Consider the following 17,509-nt stretch of genomic DNA (forward strand, 5'->3'; position numbering starts at 1 on the left):
TTAAAAAAATTAAAAAATAACTTAGAATTTTCATTTAAATTTATAATATTATTATTCAATTATGATTTTCGGACATGGCCGAAAGCCGGCTGGGGCGCGACTGAAAATTGGCTCTCCGTCGCTGCTGGTGCGAAGAAGGTCGAATCAAAGCAGTCAACGCTCGTTTGACCAAGTCTCCTTCAACGCCACCGATTCTCACGAGCGAGTTCGTCATTGCAGACCGCCGCATATTCAAACGCCTCGATGAATACGCCGACAACGTCTGATGGTGTCTGCTACTGCCGCCATTTTTATGCAGACTGCACCGGAAGGAGCCGGGGTGGTTCGTCGGCGAACACATACACGGCTCAGAAACCGGCGAGTTCTGGTTTGAGACGGCGATGGACCGGTGACCTAGGGAAAATCGAACAGAGTGAGACATGGGAGAGGAAGAGATGTTCACTCGAGAAGAAGCGGATCGACGGTGGTTGTGGAAAAACGTGGAGTGAAAACCGATGCCGGCGGCGGGAAGTGGCCGGAGAACAGGGCCGCTTGTTTCGTTGTTCATGGAGATTACGTTGAGATTTCGGGTTTTGTTTTGGTAAACTGAATTTGTTTCGGCAGTGGTATTTATAGGTCGGAGTGGGAAGGGGGAGGGGCAGATCGTAATTATGAGATAGTTGGAGGGCTTTTATGCAAATATGGTGGGCCATACGATTTTGATTCCCCATCTAACGGCTACGACGATGTAGAGCGCGTGATGCACCAAGAGCTTCTCTGATTTCTACAATCACTTCAATTGGTGCCACGTGTTTTAAAATTACTAGGAAACGAGTTTTTCATTTACCCGTCGGTAATTTAATTACAATTTATAGTAAATAAATAAAAATTACAGAGAAGAGGGCACTGTGGTAATTTTGTTATTTAGGGCTTTCCTCATAAGCGTCTCACAACGTCGTCCTCACTCTCTGCTGCCTCTAGGGTTTTTCTTTTGGATCAGACTCTGCGGCTTAGTCGTCTATCGTAGCTTCGATACCGTAATCATGGCGGAACAGGTATGGATTTTGTTCTTTATCTCTTGTTTCATACATTCAATCGAGTCTGATTGGCGCTTGCATGTTTGAAACTCTGTTTTGCTTGTATTGCAGACGGAGAAGGCTTTTCTCAAGCAGCCCAAGGTGTTTCTTAGGTGAGAAATTTGACTGGTTATTGTATAGTTTCGCTTAGTGATGCCTGTTTGAATGTCTCGCTTGATGCTGGCAAGGTTGTATTCTTTTTGCTGTCTAATATGTTACTGTATGTACTTTGAATCGTATGTTTTCAGCTCGAAGAAATCGGGGAAAGGAAAGAGGCCAGGAAAAGGAGGAAACCGGTTTTGGAAGAGCATTGGCTTGGGGTTTAAAACTCCAAGAGAGGCAATTGAAGGTTTTAACCTCTTCATTTTCAGATCGGTGTTTTAACTTTGCTTGTTCTGGACTTTGTTCGCTCATATAAACTGCTATGCGAAGCATTCCTGCGTTTTTTTTTTTTCTATGATTTGTGTCAGCGACTTGTAATCGTGGCTGAGAAGATGGTTTCACTTCGCCTGAATTGATGCTTTTTATTTTAATTTCACACGACTTGAATGAATCTGCAGTTGGCGTGTATTCGTTTTTAATTGGATGGTAGTTCTGATAGGGGGCATGAAGACATCATTTAACTATTGGCCCGTGTCATTACCGTTCAACTTCTTTTTAGCTCCAAATATTACATTGTCGGCACTTTAGCCTTTATTCAATGTTATCTACACAATTGTGTGATTCAAGAATCAGCATTTAGCATTCCCATGCCCTTGATTCATAATCTGAGCTTGACACTTAATGACCTTGACATTTCCGTACATCCCTGCGACATGATCACGTTACTTGTTCCTTGTTTCAAAAAGTGAAGACTATACCCAACCCAACACAAATCCTTCCAACATGTTTTGTCCTCACTCACATGCATCCTAAGAAAATTCTCAGGTCACCAAACCTAGAACTGTTGCTCTAAGAAAAACACGTTTAACTATGAAGGTCTTATGATTTGGCGAAAAGGAAGGTGCTCCTTGTTGGTAGTGACTTTCAAGTCTTTTTCAACCTTTTCTTAACCATCTTATCCTTAGGATCACTCTCAAGTCTCGATTAATTCATGTACCCCTCATTTACTCAATTATCGTAGTTATTTAGCGAGGTCTATGATACCATGGGGATCTTCCGTTTCCTTCATTTGAAAGTTCGAATTGGATTCAATGCTATGACTATTCAGCATATACAATGTATATTTGTTGCTATTATATGGCAGGTGTGCTTTAGTAATTGCTAACTTGTGGAGTTTTCATATGGATTTCTGTTCTATCTTCTAATTCTTAGTTTTACGAAGACTGAAGGGTTTTTCTTCTGTAGGAACTTATATTGATAAGAAGTGTCCATTCACTGGCACTGTTTCCATTAGGGGGCGTATACTGGCAGGTACCTGCCACAGTGCCAAGATGGTGAGAACCATCATTGTTAGACGTAACTATCTTCACTATGTGAAGAAGTATCAAAGGTTAGAAACTAATACTTCAATTATTTTTGGTTATTTATTATCCTATCAACCTACGGGAATCCTGAGGGAGTTCTTTTTTCAGGTACGAAAAGAGACACTCTAACATTCCAGCACACATAGCTCCTTGCTTTAGGGTGAAAGAGGGAGACCACGTTATCATTGGCCAGTGCAGGTTTATTATACATATACTTCAGACGCCTCTGTTGCTTATACCCTTTGTGCCTTACATTTTAGTCATTTTCTTAATGAACGGCTATCTTTGCAGGCCTTTGTCGAAGACAGTGAGGTTTAATGTATTAAAAGTGATTCCTGCTGGATCATCCACAGCTGGTAAGAAGGCTTTCACCGGAATTTAAGTCTGAGAATTTTCAGGTCCAGTATTTGTTTATGTGAAGGGGATAATATGTTAGCATGAGCTTTCTTTAGCTAAATGATCTTGTCACTTTATTTATTAACTGAGTTTTTCCATTATTGTGATACTACTGCAATTTTGATTTCCCAAGTTTTGTTTTTCTTCATCAGTGCCCAAGTTCTTGTTTTATCCAACCACATTTTCGATGTGCTATACCTATAAATTATCAAATTAATTTCTTGAAAGGGAAGCTGGCTCTTGTTAACCGCATTAGAGGGAATATTTTCTAGCATTGATTTGTTATCCAGAGCCAATCAATGCTAGGAAAAGTCCTCGAGAGGGCCAGCGGCCACGGAGAGATAGGGATATGTAATCGTATGTACAAGCAGAGTCTTTATCCACTGTGTGCTCGTTACATGAATTGAAGGACGAGATTGGAATAACGTCAAAATTTAGAAATTAAAATAAAATTTATTAGATGCACTATTTCAATGAGTAATGATAGTGACGTTTGAACTAAAAATGTTACAGCCGGAACACAAGCGCCGTTCTCTTTCCCTTCTTTCATTCTCATCCGATGCCTATGCCTTTCTACAGAGTAGCAAAATCTTCACATTACCTTTTCCATAACTGGCACTCGGATCAACGACATCCAACTTGCCAAAAAAGCATGGCCTTTTCTGACCAGTTTGGAATCGGCTTCAACCTCTCTGCGGTCGACACACCTCTGAAGTTCAAGCAATGATCGCCAGGATCAGTCCCCAGTCTGAAGACATTTAGAGTGGCTCCAAGTATTCAAAGCTGATCTCCCCTCACGACAAGCTCTTCAACCATGTCAATGAGCTTCTGCAGAGTATCGTTGAAGGAGAGACCTGAGTGCTTGCAGCTACCATGACGATGGAGATGGAGAACATTTACAACGGCACCAAAGAGTCTAAGCAGGAGGTGTTTAGAGAGGTTCAGCTGGAACTTGACCAATTTAGGTTCTGATTTGCCATGTTAATGTCAAACAGTTGGTGGATGTGAGGGCATAAATACTTCCACTCGGGGCAGAAGACACAGCTGGAGCCTGCCGATCAGGTCAAAGTGGGAGATTGGGGTCAAAGCCAGGGAAGGGCAGGCTCTTCAAAATTCGGCTAAAATTGATGACGAGATAAAAGATCATACCAACATAGCATAGGCACGGGCACAGGCACGGCTAAAAGAAAGTAGAGATTTCTATGTGAAGAGAGGTGGAGGAACTGGTGGCACAGGTGCAATCACTATATATGTGCTTGTCTACTAGAAACATTGGATGACAACTTGATATGATCAACAAATCATTAGGGGAGTAAGATTCAGATTAACTTATCGATGGAATATCTCAAGGCAATAACATTATTTGAAATTCGAGCAAAAACATTTGTTTGAAATTCGAATCACTCCACCAGCAAGATTAATCATGTCGCACTTGAATGATTAACAATCTCAAACACTACTCTTAGAGATTACCTCATCATCGGTGGAGGGATATCTCAAGAAATTGCCAACATTAATGCCATGACATTAAGGGGCTTCAACCTAAGATTAGCATGTGAGCGAAAGGGCGATGGACAGGGCTCGGAAGGAGGCGGAGCTGGACCTGTCGCTATGAAAGAAGTGGCTGGAGTTCATAATCCTGCCACAATTGTTTCAAACGGTTCATGAGCAAACTAGAGTGCTTCCCCCCGCCATAGATGGGAGCCATGACTGACACTAAACGGAATGAAGCACACCGAGGATAATGGGTTCGGTCTTTTCCTCTCTCATGAACCTTCATTTTTGCATACATATTCTACTACATTTGGATTCAATCAACCCTAATTGTTTCATGGGTTTAGCCATGGAATTTGGAATAAATATTCAACATTCATGATGTTTCACGAGACAGTTGAAGAGAATGCTAGCCTATTTATTTTGCACAAAAACCAAACAACGTTTACACAGATTTGATACATTTGCCTATCACTTAGCCAATCAGATACGAGATAATCGATACATATCCAAAAACGTATAATATATTGTGTGAGAATTGAATCAAGTACCGGGTCTCCATACTTCTCGAGCACATCTATCCGAACTTACTTACGATCCCCAGTTAGGAATGTTTGCTGTGGCTTCATTAACCATTTTCACCAGTGTCACCTGCAAATGCATTAATGGAAAATGTTATCTCAGTCATCACTAGAAGTTTAGACTGTGTTTGAAAATTTTTAAATTCATTAAGAACTACTCAATCATAATTCATTTCCTGTACCAAGTTAACCATGGTAACTGTATAGGACAAAGTTAGGACACGTACCACGCTTTCGGGGATGCCAGGTGGTGGCAAGGGAAGGTTTCTTGGGGGAACGACCCTATCATAAGACCTTTTGTCAAATCTCCATTCTCCAATCTTCCCATAAGTCAGTTCTCCCTGTATTCCAGAGGCACAACGAGACAGACAGAAGGTAAGCCATGCTATCTAAATCAATTTGAGAGACTGGTATGACATAATCAACATTGTTTTGTTACCTTCATAGTGTAGTCACATCCGTAAGTATAATGGATTATGAACTTCTTGCCGACTTCGGTATCCCATGGTGGCTGTAAAGAAACAACGTCCCAAAAGTTAACTAACAGAGAAAATCAGGATATCCATCACCTAGGAGAGTGAAAGGCCAATGTCCCTCATTTCCTACATTCACATGTTTCCTATATGGAATTAGGTAAGATATCACATGGTTTGGCAAAAAGATATCACATGGATACAAATGTTATGCTGTATACAAAAAGATAATCTGACAGAAAAGAAACAGAAAGGGATTTTCTCTTAGAACCTGAATCATGAAGTCCTTATACAGAATGTTACCAACACCATGTAGAGCGGAAGCAACGGCATAAGCATACCTGCAGTCACGATGTAAGAAGAAGACAAATGGAAATGAAAAGGAAAGAAGTCAAGGAAAACCATGGAAGTGATGAAGATAAATTGAACCTCCAAGGAGAAAAACTTACATTTCAAGAACCCAACCAAAAGCCTTATCAGTTTCAGGATCCTTCTTCATAGCCAAGGAAACATTCATCCAAGTGGGAGCTATTTTGTTGAGAGAATCCTAGCAAAATTTAATCGAAAGAGTAAGAGAATGTAAACAGCTGAGAAGAATCCTAATGTTATCACTTAAAAGCATGGTGTGCATACCTTTCCAACAATAACAGGCGAATTCCCTATCGGATCGATGTTCGTAATTGGACCCTTGTCCTCAGGGAAGAACTTCCGTAGCTGCTTCTCATACTTCTTGGGTTCAATGTAAAAGAAAGGAAATGCAGCCCCAAGCCCATCCTTAGATAAATTTGGTATAGGTTTGACAATAATATGATCCGGCTCTGACATGAGTATGTAACTATAAAACATCATTTTAGACAACAATAATCAGGCTAAACTCAAAGGTAAAACATAATTGATCCATCAGTCAATTAGAACACAAAAATCAAGTTCCTCCTACTCTTCCTTGATGTCCGCACTTTGAAGCCATTGCACAAACGCCCACGGTCTATTGAGGACTATGTAGCCCTGTTACAGTTTCAAACCACAGATGAGCAGCTAATAGATGGTAATTTCATCTCTAGGAAACAAATCCAAGATAGAAAATTCTGAATTCAATTAGAATTGTTGCCCATTTGACATTATTTCACTAGCCGAGTTATTTACAATCAAACAATTTCAACACTAGCTTGGGATTTCCTAAGGGGAATTTTATCAAACAGGTGGAGTGCACAAACAAAATCATAGATAGCACATCACAGAATCACGGAATCACAGAAAAACCCTTCCCCTAAGATCTTCAAAGCATACAGAACACCATATAAATTAGTACCTGATCCATCCCCGCCGGCAGAGGCTGAGCAACAAACGTGGGAATTTCATCCATATACTTGTCGGGCTTCCCCGAGTGCAAGATCCTGGTGAAACCACCCATCTCAGAATTAGGTTCATCCTTGAACTTCTTAAACCAATAGTACATGATCCGACACTGCCAAGTGTTGTAAACCGAATCCGAGGAAGTGACGGCCGTATGGAACAGTTGCTTTGAGGAAGAAGACTTCAATCTATCCACCGGCATCTTAATCACAGGGTCGATAGTAATGGAAGACGAAGATCTGGATGGACCAGGAAGCTCTTGCTTAAGAGGGGCATTAGCAGAGATGATGATGTTGTAGGTAATTAGGGCTACGGAGAAGGTTACAAGAACCAAGAAGAACAAATTCCCGCAACCCATTTCGCGATTCGAATCTCAGCTCAACTGAATTTGCCCATATCAATTCCCTTCAAAGCAGAGACGGAAGAATTATATGTTCCCGAGAAGTCGTCGCTGCAGAAATTGGCTGACAGATTAAATTTCATTTTGGAATTATACAATTAATAAGATGCAGATTTGGATCTTGGAGCGGGCGGCGGCTGGGATTGTTACAAACTCCACAAAATAAACAGTCAGCCATACAGCCCAGTTCAGATCTTCGAGCCATTGCAACCATCTTCTGCTCCATTCTACTCCACAACAGTTTTTTTTTTTTTGTTTTTTTTCTAAATTATATAACAATATATATAACTAATTCACGCACTAATTTTAATAAATAAATAAATAATAACAAATAAAATAAAATACTCATAAACTTAACTTAGTAAAGAATATTTTAAATTTAGCTATAATTTAATAAAATTAAAAATTTAAAGTAAAAATTGATGATATTTGGATGTTTTATTTAAATAATGCACAATATTTATTGATAGAACTTGGATTATGTTTTTTTTATTTTACTAATTAAATAAATTTTATCGGTTAAATATTACTATTAGAGTTTTAAAATTAAACGGACTAAAAATTTAAATATTATTATTATTATTATTTTGTTTGATTAGTTCGGAATTGAGCGTGTTTGGATATAGAAATAGTGTGTGCTTACTTAGCTTAGTTGTAAATTGTAATCGATAATTCTAACCTTTAACTTTTCAAATTCCTTTCTTCCGTGTTTGGTCATAGCATAGAGTACGCCCGCTTGGCTTACTTCCGCCTCTCTAATATTCCAACGTTTTATTCATTATTATGGAATTAAACTTTTTATAATATTTGATTAAATTATACAAATATAAAAATTACTTAGGAAAACCTCATTTTAATAATCATTTAATTTTTTGTTATTTAAAATTAAGTCACAAAAAAAAAAAAAAGAAATTTATGGTTTTATAGGTATATTATAAATATTGGAAATAGGAAAAAATTATGAGATATTAATTATAGCAAAATTAAATTTAAAGGAAGCAATTATAATACCTGACATCTGCGGAGTACGAAGCATAATTGATCAACGGCTGTAAATATCTGACACCGTGGACCCCTCAATGGTTTCGATTCGTAGAAAACGCGCACAGTTCTTGACGGATGCGTGCGTGGCAACATCTGATTGGACAATTTTTTTCAAATAAATAACATTAAAATATCGTTGAGATCTGATTTGAATTTATCTAGAATTTAATGTATAAACCTTTAAATATTGAGTTGGGGTAATTCAGCAGAAAACAAGAATAAAGCACTTACAAGGATTCCGAAACGGCAAAGGAACAGATTATAATTGCTTTCATGGCGGCTGAAACAACCTAAATTCCATCCTCGCTGGAGGTTTTCCTTCTTTGATTATGGCGTCTTCTTCTTCTTCTTCTTCTTCCGCCATTGATGAAACCTTTCGGTTAGAGGAGAGAGGATCTAATCGGATCGAGGAGGAATCGGATCTGGAAGTCGGAGTTTCGTATTCCTCTTCTGGAGGTTTCTTCGAATTCGGATCGTGGCTGTCTCGGAGCAGTAGTGTTCGATGCCGATATGTATCGCTGCAAGCGCAGCGGCAGAACGACGAGGAAGTGAATCAGAGTTGGATGATGAAGAAGGTGAAGAGGTTCGAGGAGATTATACAAGCTATGGCTAGGTCGAAGTGGAGAAGCTTCATTAACGGAATAGTTAACAAGAGACGCAGTGTGAGGTTTCAGTATGATCCGAGGAGTTATGCGCTGAACTTTGACCACGGGATCGGAGAAGATGGCAGCGGAGGTGGCCGCCATGGTTACAGTCCGCCGTCTGAATCGCCAATGGGATTGGGGATTCGGATGAATAGGAGCGAGATATGATGCGATCATGCAAATAGTGTTCGATAACTTCCATCGGTTCTTCCCAATTCATATTTTATGTACATTACTTATTTTTTTTTATATATATATATATATATTATATTAATCAACAATTTTATGAAAATTGTTCTAAACAAAAATAAGTTTGTTTTAAATTCATTCAATTTTGCTTCATATAGGTTAACACAATTAGAGATTCAAATAATTATCATCTACATTTGTTGACTCAAAATAAAGAAGAAATATAATTTAACAATAATTGACGTACATTTTTTTTAGTTCAGAAGTTCAAAATTACCATTAAGTTACGACTCTTCTAAGAATGAAGGGCGAGTGGATGAGACCTTCGAGCTGCATCTCAACCATTTGGTTGGAGCCATGGTCTATCCAGTCGTGCTTCATATCCTTCTTTCTCGACATGGTGCTCTTAGATGCTTCTGATCAATAGTACTGAAGAGGAAAAGGTTCTTTTTAGAGAATATCATCGCTTTTTCTTCCTTTACGGGACCAACTTCCATTGAAACATAGTCGTTATTGTCATGACCATTCCACCTGAAACTCGTCCTCAAAATGTATCTTATCGATCGATTTGACCTATTTTGTTATGGGTTATAGAGAGAGTTAACTCAATTTGACCATATTGGCTACAACTTCGAAACAATCTGGCTACTATGAGTGTAAAGGAAGCATACAAAGCTTATTACACTATACATCTATTTCTCACCAAGAAAATTCTTCAGCATCTCACTAAAAGCAAAGTTCTACAAATCTGCATATTTAAATTCTAATGTTGTGTGTAGTTTCATTCATCCATCCGTCCATCCATCCATCTCCTTCACCATTTACATTTCTTTCAGCATATAAGTTATATGGCACAGATTCACTTCAATTCCCAGTTTCATTCTCTGCACTAGGTAACGAACTGTATTTCAGTAATGCTTCGAATTTGTTTGGGTTATACCTTATGCATACAACAAGAAATCGTGGGATCGGGTTCTTTCTCGAGCTATTGATGGTCGTCGCATGGTGTGTCACCTGCATTACTTCTTTTGAAATCGTGTTAGAACAAGGCACACAAGTTCTGGACTAGCATTTGGCTCAGTAGCTATATACCTTTTGCGTTTGGTCTTCATGGTTGTTGTGGTTGAAGGATTGGCGTGCCAATTCCTCTTCCTTTGGTTAATAAACCAGTTATTTATCTGCTTCAGTTGCAGACCGGTTTCCTGAACCAACTTTGCTTTATCTTCCTCCTAAAAAACAGAAGATCAATAAAAGGTGTAGCAGTGAGTTATTGGAGAAAGTAAAGCTTCACAACTGCTAACAATTTGCTTGTTTAGTGGTTAGATGATGAATATGCGCTTCTTTTGAGACCCGCGTACAAAAATTATGATAGGAATGCTATTAGGAATATTATATGAGTATTGAGGGTCTATTAGTAAATAGTATTGTGGATTGTCGAGGGGGAGTCCATATTGGCTAATTAAGGGGGATGATCATGGGTTTACAAGGAATACATCTCTATTGTTACAAGACCTTTTCAGAAACCAAAAACAAAGCCATGAGCGTTTATACTCTAAAGTGGACAATATCATACCATTGTTGAGATCCATGGTTCCTAACAAATAGATAGGGAGTTTGTCAGGGTATTTGGTTATAAAAGAGGGAGTGAGAAAGGAGAAAGTTGGTTTATGTGAGATCCCACATTTGTTGATTCAGTGGGTTTGGTTTATGTGAGATCCCACATCGATTGGGGAGGAGAATGAAACATTCTTTAGGAGGGTATTATAAGGGTAAATAGAGAGAGTGAGAAATGAGAAAGCATTGATTTGAAAGTAAGCGATGATTCAGTGGGTTTGGTTTATGTGAGGTCCCACATCGATTGGGGAGGAGAACAAAACATTCTTTATAAGGGTGTGAAAGTCTAGACGGAAAAGCCCAACAAATAAGACAAAATCAATTAGTGGTGGACTTGGACTGTTGATAATATCTACTAGGAGTGGGGTTAGGTTGTTAAAGTTTAGGATTTAGAGTAAGAGTGCACAACAGAACGGAGGAGGTTCTCCGTTCTAAGTAACTTGAATACTTGGTTATATGGTAGTTCGGTTATCTTTTACATTGCAATACATTTCTGATTCTATTAAATTAACAGCAGAAGCTCATAATTGACCTTGCATATTAGAAACAAAGAAAATTTACAAGCAGCATACTCACAGTAGGGTATGGCCATTTTGAATGTGATTGCCACCAAGCTTTTAAGACGGACGTAGTGTCACCAGGAAGTTTACCAGCTCTCCTTTTTCGTAAAATTTCCTCCCTGATGTCTACAATTTTCTCCTTGTAACCCTGTTCAAAGCAGAGTTAGTATTGAAATAATATTTATTAAACCTTCATTTACACAGAGAGAGGGAGAGAGAGGTCTCACATTCTTTAATTCATGCTTCAATTCGTGCCTCACCCTCTCCATCAAGGATTTCTCACTCTCTGTTGGGATAAGGGGACCAAATCCCGTAGCATCATGACCCTCCAAACATCCATCAAACATAATAGCATCGCTATCTATCTGGTCTTCCTCATCATCAGACATGGTAGCACCCGTACCTTCACCAGGTGAAACACCTGGACGAGGCAAATGCAGAAATAATTATAGCTTTTATTGCCAGCAATAATTATATACCATCCAAATAAAAATAGTCACCCGGTGTACACAGAAAAACTGAGTAACATGCAATCATGTCCTTGGTTGGGACAAAATGTAGGACCATAGAGGCACACTAGATCAAAATCACAGAGAAATTGAGATGTTAAAATAAACAACCAGCTACAAATTTAATCTCCTTGTTTGAGTCGTACCCATCTTTCTTCTAATAAACTGAAACATAGTTGCACCTTTAGATATCATAATTTTCAGCTTCTGTCATCTCAACGAGTGGCCCAATGTGGGTATTAAATTTGGGGGACATCAGGCTTAAAAGTCTAGTAAATAGCAATTTATGATGAACGTCAGAGAAAATAAAGGGTACAGAGATTTAAAACTCCAATTGCTTAACAAAAACAATTGACTTCCTTCCATCAGTTTCCCACCAAGACCCACCAGGAGGAAGGCTATCCCCGTATTTCTAATGCAAATTTATCGTGCCATATGCGGCAGTGAAGTCTTTCAATTCGCATAATCTAAAGAACTTCTGTCTAACTGGTTAAGAAGAAGACTTTAGGTATACTTGTAAGGCATTTAGGGGTAACAAAGGACGAGCATTATCCTAAAGAAACATCAAACATGAGAAAAATGAAACTTTTACTCAGTAGGGAAAGCAAATTCTAGATAGCATAACCGATAAGCATTCAAAACATTTCCACTCTCAATTGTTTAAAAATCACCTGTCAAGCTCTGCAATGATTGCTCAATTTCCCAGCAGGCATACACTGCTTCCATTGCATGGAAGCGGACATGCTGCTGAAGTTGTTCTTTAAACGAACAAAGTAATAGAACATAATGCGTCTGCAGCATAGGGAGATGGAAAAACAATGAGAATTCAATTAGCGTCATCAAGCTGTCAGTTCTAAAGATCTTCAATGTACCAGAAGCAACAGATAAATTCATGCAGCACTTCAGAATTTACTGAAACATCGACAGTGTCATACTAGAGATATCGTGCAGGAACAAATTATCTAATTAAAGAACCTCGAGAAACCAAACAAGTCCTAGTTTGACGTTTGAAAAAGAATCCAGACGAAAAACACGAAAAGAATTTCCCTTCAAAAGTCGACTGCTCCAAGAAATTGGATATAAACATCATTGAACAGTATAAAAGGAAGAGCCAGACATTGATAATTCAAAGTTCTTAAGTTTACTAGAATATGATGATGACACAACAATGTAAGACATGGATTATGTCCTTTGAAATTGACAGATAATGGAATGAATGAAGCATACGATTCAGAAATCGGTTTAATCAATGCCCTGCTGAGAAAAAAAAGCATGAACACATAGTATCTGGCAACTTCCTTTGCGCTAAATCCCAACATTCAATTCAATAATGAATTGACAATCACTCGCTTTCTTAGCCCTAGTTCTTAAATCGAAAAGGGTTTGCTGATTCGCCCAATTTCAGAGCACAAAATCACCAGAGGATATCGTCTAATTAGACTGGAAAAGCAAAAACCACACACAGATGGTAGCCCTACCACGATTCAATTAAGCGAAAAAGAAAACGAGCGGGGGAGTCGCTGTTATTCAGAGCCCTTTTTCCATGGAAGACGAGGGTTCTAGGCATTCTAAATCCCCCCCAAGAAGAATGTCCAAAACGTACTATCAACTTCCAAAGTGAAAATTAAAGAAATGGAGGTACTTACAAAGGGCAGACAGGGATATAATTTTATAATCTTTCTCCAACAGTATTAAACAATCCATCAAAAAAGAAGAAGCGTACCATGAACTGATCGATCTCTTTTCCATTTCCGACAACGGGCTGAGAACCGTGCCCCAGCGACGAGTACTTCGCCGCCACATTCTGAGACTCAGCAAGCTGAGAATCAATCCTCGGCAACTGATCCACCGGTGTTGCGATCCGGAGGCAGGCGACGTGAGCAGAGAGCAGCTGCTCGTAAAGTGGATGCGCCAGAATTTCAGCCTTAGCCCGCGCATTCTGCCAATTCACTATCGCCTCTTCACATTGAGCACCTTCATTACCATCGCTCTCAATCGCCACATCGTCACTGTTGTTCACATCCTCCCCTCCGCCGCCGCAGCTATTGTTCTTCAAATCGTCCGATTCGCGCGACAAAGTGGTCGTGGCGCCAATCATAGCATCGGCAGCATCGGCAACTTCATCAATAACATCGCTATGATTGCGATGGAGGATCGGACGGGAGAGCCATTGACCGGTCGGATGAGACACAGCAGAATTAGTACCCGTCGTGTGAAGATTAAGGAAGTCGGTGATGTCCTTATCTGCAGCGGTCGTCATGGAATCACCAGAATACTGAGAATGAGGTGTTTGATTCCGAAGTAGCGCACTATTCAACCAATTCGGAGTGCTCTGAAGCAGATGCTCAGACTTAGAACCATCTCCAGCCGGAGAGTGATCAGTAAGCTGATCAGATAAAATAGAGCGCAGAGTGCTATCAAGCGGCCGTTCCGACTGCTCCTCCGGAGGCTGGTTCCCGTAACGGAGAGGAAGTCCCCGAGAGAGTTGGTCCCGGAAAGCCATAAAAGCCTTCACCAGTAAAGAAGCAGATTCAGTCACTTGGAACTAGTCAAAGATTACACAGCCATATAGGAAGCTGGTGATATAGACAGATCAACCGGTACAGAATCGAGTGTACAGTTCAAACGTGTCTTTGAGAACAGAAAAAAGAGAGGCAGGGGAAGCCTTGGGAAGATGTTGAATTTTACAGATTAGGAAGGAATGAAAGCAATGGATACAGAGGGCGGTTTTCAGGCGATGAAACAGCTCGGAAAACTGCCAATTGTAAGGGCGGAGACTGGTAGGAATCCTCTTAGAAAATGACACAATCTTTAATTTTTGTAAATAATCAATGAACTAAAATATCTCCTTCCTAATGTGCGTGTATATATATATATATATATTATTTTGTTGAATATAATTCATTAATTATTGAAATATTGTTAAATATTGCTCGAAGCACCGCTAGCAAATATTGTCTTGTTTGTGCTCATTGAGTATTAAAACGTGTCTACTGAGGTTTCTTCACGTTGTAAGCAATGTTTCATTCCTCTCTCCAACTGATTTAAGATCTCACAACCCATTCCTTAAGGCCTAACGTCCTCACTGGCATATCACTCGGTGTCTAGCTTTGATACTATTTCTTGATTTGTGTGTGTCATCCTCGCATAGGGGCCATGCTAATCTTATATGTATCATTCCAATTTTATTGGATGTCCCCGACTGTAAGATCTCACACTGATTGAGGAGGAGAACTAAAAATTACTTATAAGGGTGTGGAAACTCTCTGAGTAGATGTACTTTAAAACCCATAAAGAAAAATCTAAAAAGAACTATGGGGAACTAAAAATTACTTATAAGGGTGTGGATTTGGACTGTAATAAATTTTATCAAATTCAAACACTAAGTGGTGTATTAGTGAGAACGCTGTGTCCCCTATCAAATCTAGTCATTGGGTGGTGTAGCAATGAGAACACTATTTGGACACTGAGTGGTGTACTAGTGAGAACGTTGGGTCCCCTATCAAATCTAGCTACTGGGTGGTGTAGCAACGAGAACACTAGGTCTCCGATAAATCCAGACACCAAGTGGTGTACTAGTGAGAACGTTGGGTCCCCTATCAAATCTAGCCACTGGGTGGTGTAGCAATGAGAACACTAGGTCTTCGATAAATCCAGACACCGAGTGGTGTACTAGTGAGAACGTTGGGTCCCCTATCAAATCTAGCCACTGGGTGGTGTAGCAATGAGAACACTAGGTCTCCGATAAATCCAGACACCAAGTGGTGTAATAGTGAGAACGTTGGGTCCCCTATCAAATCTAGCCACTGGGTGGTGTAGCAATGAGAACACTAGGTCTCCGATAAATCCAGACACCAAGTGGTGTACTAGTGAGAGCGTTGGGTCCCCTATCAAATCTAGCCATTGGGTGGTGTGACAGTGAGAACGCTAGGTCTCCAAGAGGTAGATGTTGAGAACCAACACTAATGCACCGAATCCCATCACAAACTTCGCAATTAAATGGATCTAGACTCTAGACTCTTACAATTATTTTGTGAAAAAACTTTATATTATACAATTAAATGCGATGATATCTACTATTTATTGGCTAGTGCATAATAATATAAATAATTGTAATTGATGTGACATAATATGATGCCATTATTTTGAATACATATTACAAAGTCCGAGATGAAATGAATGAAATTTCATAACGATAGGGATATGACTTCCATAAGTTCTATAAAGGGTCTTCTGCCATCTTTTGCACTATAAACGATACGTCCTTACACCCAATAATTGGCTTTACTTTGGACCACACAACTTTATACCATACCATATAACTTAGTGCATACTTGAATCAATTAGGGTTTTTGCGCTCGTAAGGTCTTGTAAGCATGGCTACGGGTTTTTCTGTGTCTTATTTTATTCTTAATACAATCTCTGATGAACGGAAAAAATGGTTAATAGTACCCACCTGTTTTTAATGATATATGTTTAATGAAACGTTTTGGATTGAGCAAGTAGGTGGTAGTTGCCCGATTGTTGGGTAAGTAATGAAACATGAGATAGGAAATAGAGAGTGATGTGTTGAAGGAAGAGTATTCAGTCTATGCACGTACTTTTAATTAATCAGTTGAATTAAAAGGTTACATTTTCTCCACTGATCCCACGTTGGTTAGAGAGGGGAACTGTAACGGCCCAGATTCACCACTAGCAGATATTGTTCTCTTTGGGCTTTCCATTTCGAGCTTCCTTTCAAGGTTTTAAAACACGTATGCTATGGGAAGGTTTTCACACCCTTATAAATGATGGTTTGTTCTTCTCCCCAACTAATGTGGGCACATCACATAAACGAAGCTTATTGTTTTAAAAATATGAGGCTGATAGTGGTATGTAACGAGCTAAATCGAACAATATTTGGAGTGAAATTGGACTACTGTAAAGACCATTTGAGAGAAATCATAAATCAAAAGGTAAAAAAATTGCTGAATTTTTTGAAAAGGAAGAGAAAGGGGGACCATGGAGTGCACTAATTCTCTCACCGATCACCCATCCGACCGGCACGCCTTTATATACCCACCCTATCCTCACCTTACACGTGTCACGTCTGTTACTGGGGACCGTCACCTTTATTTTCACTCCCGGCCCTCTGCTGCCGCCTTAAATCAAAGCCAACTACTTTGATTATTGGTTGTGGGTAAAAGTTGAGTTAATAATTTTTAAATAATAATAAAAAAATATATTAGAAAAAAAAAAAAAAAAAACCATAATTGAGACCAATTTTTTGTCCACTAGCGATAATACATAACGAGTTGAAGCGGGCAATATCAGTTAACGGTTGGATTTGACTGTTACAATAATATCAAAGCCAAACACTAAGCAAGGAACAATGGTGGGACTATTACCAGTCAGATTTGACTGTTATAAATGAGATTATAACGTCTCATGTTTTAAATTCAAATCGCATATTTTTTTGCATTAACATCAAAAAAACGATGATAAAAATAATTTTGAAAGACATAATTATTACGAGAAAGGAATGGAAAATAATTGAGGTTCTAATGAAAGCAAAAACTGTATGGACTATTGATTGAATGAATATAGTGGAAGAAGGTAAAGGCACCGATGGTTGTCCCAATCCCGAACAAAAAAAAAAACGTAATTTTGGTACACATAACCTTTTTCTAAACACGTCAACTCTCTCATTTCAAATTTTCAAATCGTTTTGGCTCTTCTTCACCATCACACA

The 17,509-nt window shown here is 39.1% G+C and overlaps 4 protein-coding genes, 1 non-coding gene and 1 pseudogene across 7 annotated transcripts; 3 read left to right on the plus strand and 3 right to left on the minus strand.

Annotated features, from left to right (window-relative positions):
* Positions 1-893: 893 nt before the first annotated feature.
* LOC111496347 (40S ribosomal protein S11) lies at positions 894-3,068 on the plus strand. Its single transcript, XM_023146765.1, has 6 exons — positions 894-1,034; positions 1,128-1,168; positions 1,304-1,404; positions 2,403-2,547; positions 2,630-2,719; positions 2,813-3,068. The coding sequence occupies exons 1-6, from the start codon at positions 1,023-1,025 to the stop codon at positions 2,901-2,903; spliced, it is 480 nt and encodes a 159-aa protein (XP_023002533.1). The 5' UTR covers positions 894-1,022; the 3' UTR covers positions 2,904-3,068.
* Positions 3,069-3,440: 372 nt separating this feature from the next.
* Positions 3,441-4,864, plus strand: LOC111496325 (annotated as a pseudogene).
* On the minus strand, positions 4,809-7,441 carry LOC111496253 (hydroxyproline O-arabinosyltransferase 1-like). Its single transcript, XM_023146631.1, has 8 exons — positions 6,775-7,441; positions 6,403-6,470; positions 6,099-6,300; positions 5,915-6,012; positions 5,737-5,806; positions 5,432-5,503; positions 5,220-5,333; positions 4,809-5,062 (listed from the first exon to the last, which is right to left on the minus strand). Exons 1-8 carry the CDS (start codon positions 7,174-7,176, stop codon positions 5,003-5,005), a joined length of 1,086 nt encoding a protein of 361 aa, XP_023002399.1. The 5' UTR covers positions 7,177-7,441; the 3' UTR covers positions 4,809-5,002.
* A 1,059-nt stretch (positions 7,442-8,500) lies between these two features.
* On the plus strand, positions 8,501-9,155 carry LOC111496346. Its single transcript, XM_023146764.1, has one exon. The coding sequence runs from the start codon at positions 8,592-8,594 to the stop codon at positions 9,072-9,074; it is 483 nt and encodes a 160-aa protein (XP_023002532.1). The 5' UTR covers positions 8,501-8,591; the 3' UTR covers positions 9,075-9,155.
* Positions 9,156-9,725: 570 nt separating this feature from the next.
* LOC111496201 (homeobox protein knotted-1-like 3) lies at positions 9,726-14,609 on the minus strand. Of its 3 annotated transcripts, none has more exons than XM_023146563.1 (6): positions 13,502-14,609; positions 12,450-12,570; positions 11,497-11,690; positions 11,286-11,417; positions 10,188-10,324; positions 9,726-10,117 (listed from the first exon to the last, which is right to left on the minus strand). In XM_023146563.1, exons 1-6 carry the CDS (start codon positions 14,279-14,281, stop codon positions 10,081-10,083), a joined length of 1,401 nt encoding a protein of 466 aa, XP_023002331.1. In that variant the 5' UTR covers positions 14,282-14,609; the 3' UTR covers positions 9,726-10,080. The 3 variants fall into 3 exon arrangements, with proteins under 3 accessions (XP_023002331.1, XP_023002330.1, XP_023002332.1); XM_023146562.1 differs by having other exon boundaries at positions 9,726-10,120; XM_023146564.1 differs by having other exon boundaries at positions 9,954-10,109.
* A 274-nt stretch (positions 14,610-14,883) lies between these two features.
* Positions 14,884-14,990, minus strand: LOC111496660. The gene has a single exon (XR_002720501.1). It is a non-coding gene; the product is annotated as a U6 spliceosomal RNA (small nuclear RNA).
* Positions 14,991-17,509: the final 2,519 nt, after the last annotated feature.

The sequence above is a fragment of the Cucurbita maxima genome, unplaced genomic scaffold (genome assembly GCF_002738345.1).
Source record: "Cucurbita maxima cultivar Rimu unplaced genomic scaffold, Cmax_1.0 Cma_Scf00022, whole genome shotgun sequence".
NCBI classification, from domain to species: Eukaryota; Viridiplantae; Streptophyta; class Magnoliopsida; order Cucurbitales; family Cucurbitaceae; genus Cucurbita; species Cucurbita maxima.

Coding starts and splice junctions, on each gene's coding strand:
- LOC111496347 (XM_023146765.1), top strand. Junction 1,169..1,303: donor CAGCCCAAGGTGTTTCTTAG/GTGAGAAATTTG, acceptor GTATGTTTTCAG/CTCGAAGAAATCGGGGAAAG. Junction 1,405..2,402: donor TCCAAGAGAGGCAATTGAAG/GTTTTAACCTCT, acceptor TTTCTTCTGTAG/GAACTTATATTGATAAGAAG.
- LOC111496253 (XM_023146631.1), bottom strand. CDS start 7,176: ATGGGTTGCGGGAATTTGTTCTTCTTGGTTCTTGTAACCTTCTCCGTA. Junction 6,471..6,774: donor TGCCGGCGGGGATGGATCAG/GTACTAATTTAT, acceptor AAACTGTAACAG/GGCTACATAGTCCTCAATAG. Junction 6,301..6,402: donor AGTGCGGACATCAAGGAAGA/GTAGGAGGAACT, acceptor GATGTTTTATAG/TTACATACTCATGTCAGAGC.
- LOC111496346 (XM_023146764.1), top strand. CDS start 8,592: ATGGCGTCTTCTTCTTCTTCTTCTTCTTCCGCCATTGATGAAACCTTT.
- LOC111496201 (XM_023146562.1), bottom strand. CDS start 14,281: ATGGCTTTCCGGGACCAACTCTCTCGGGGACTTCCTCTCCGTTACGGG. Junction 12,571..13,501: donor AAGAGATCGATCAGTTCATG/GTACGCTTCTTC, acceptor CCTATGCTGCAG/ACGCATTATGTTCTATTACT. Junction 11,418..11,496: donor TGAAGCATGAATTAAAGAAT/GTGAGACCTCTC, acceptor TGCTTTGAACAG/GGTTACAAGGAGAAAATTGT.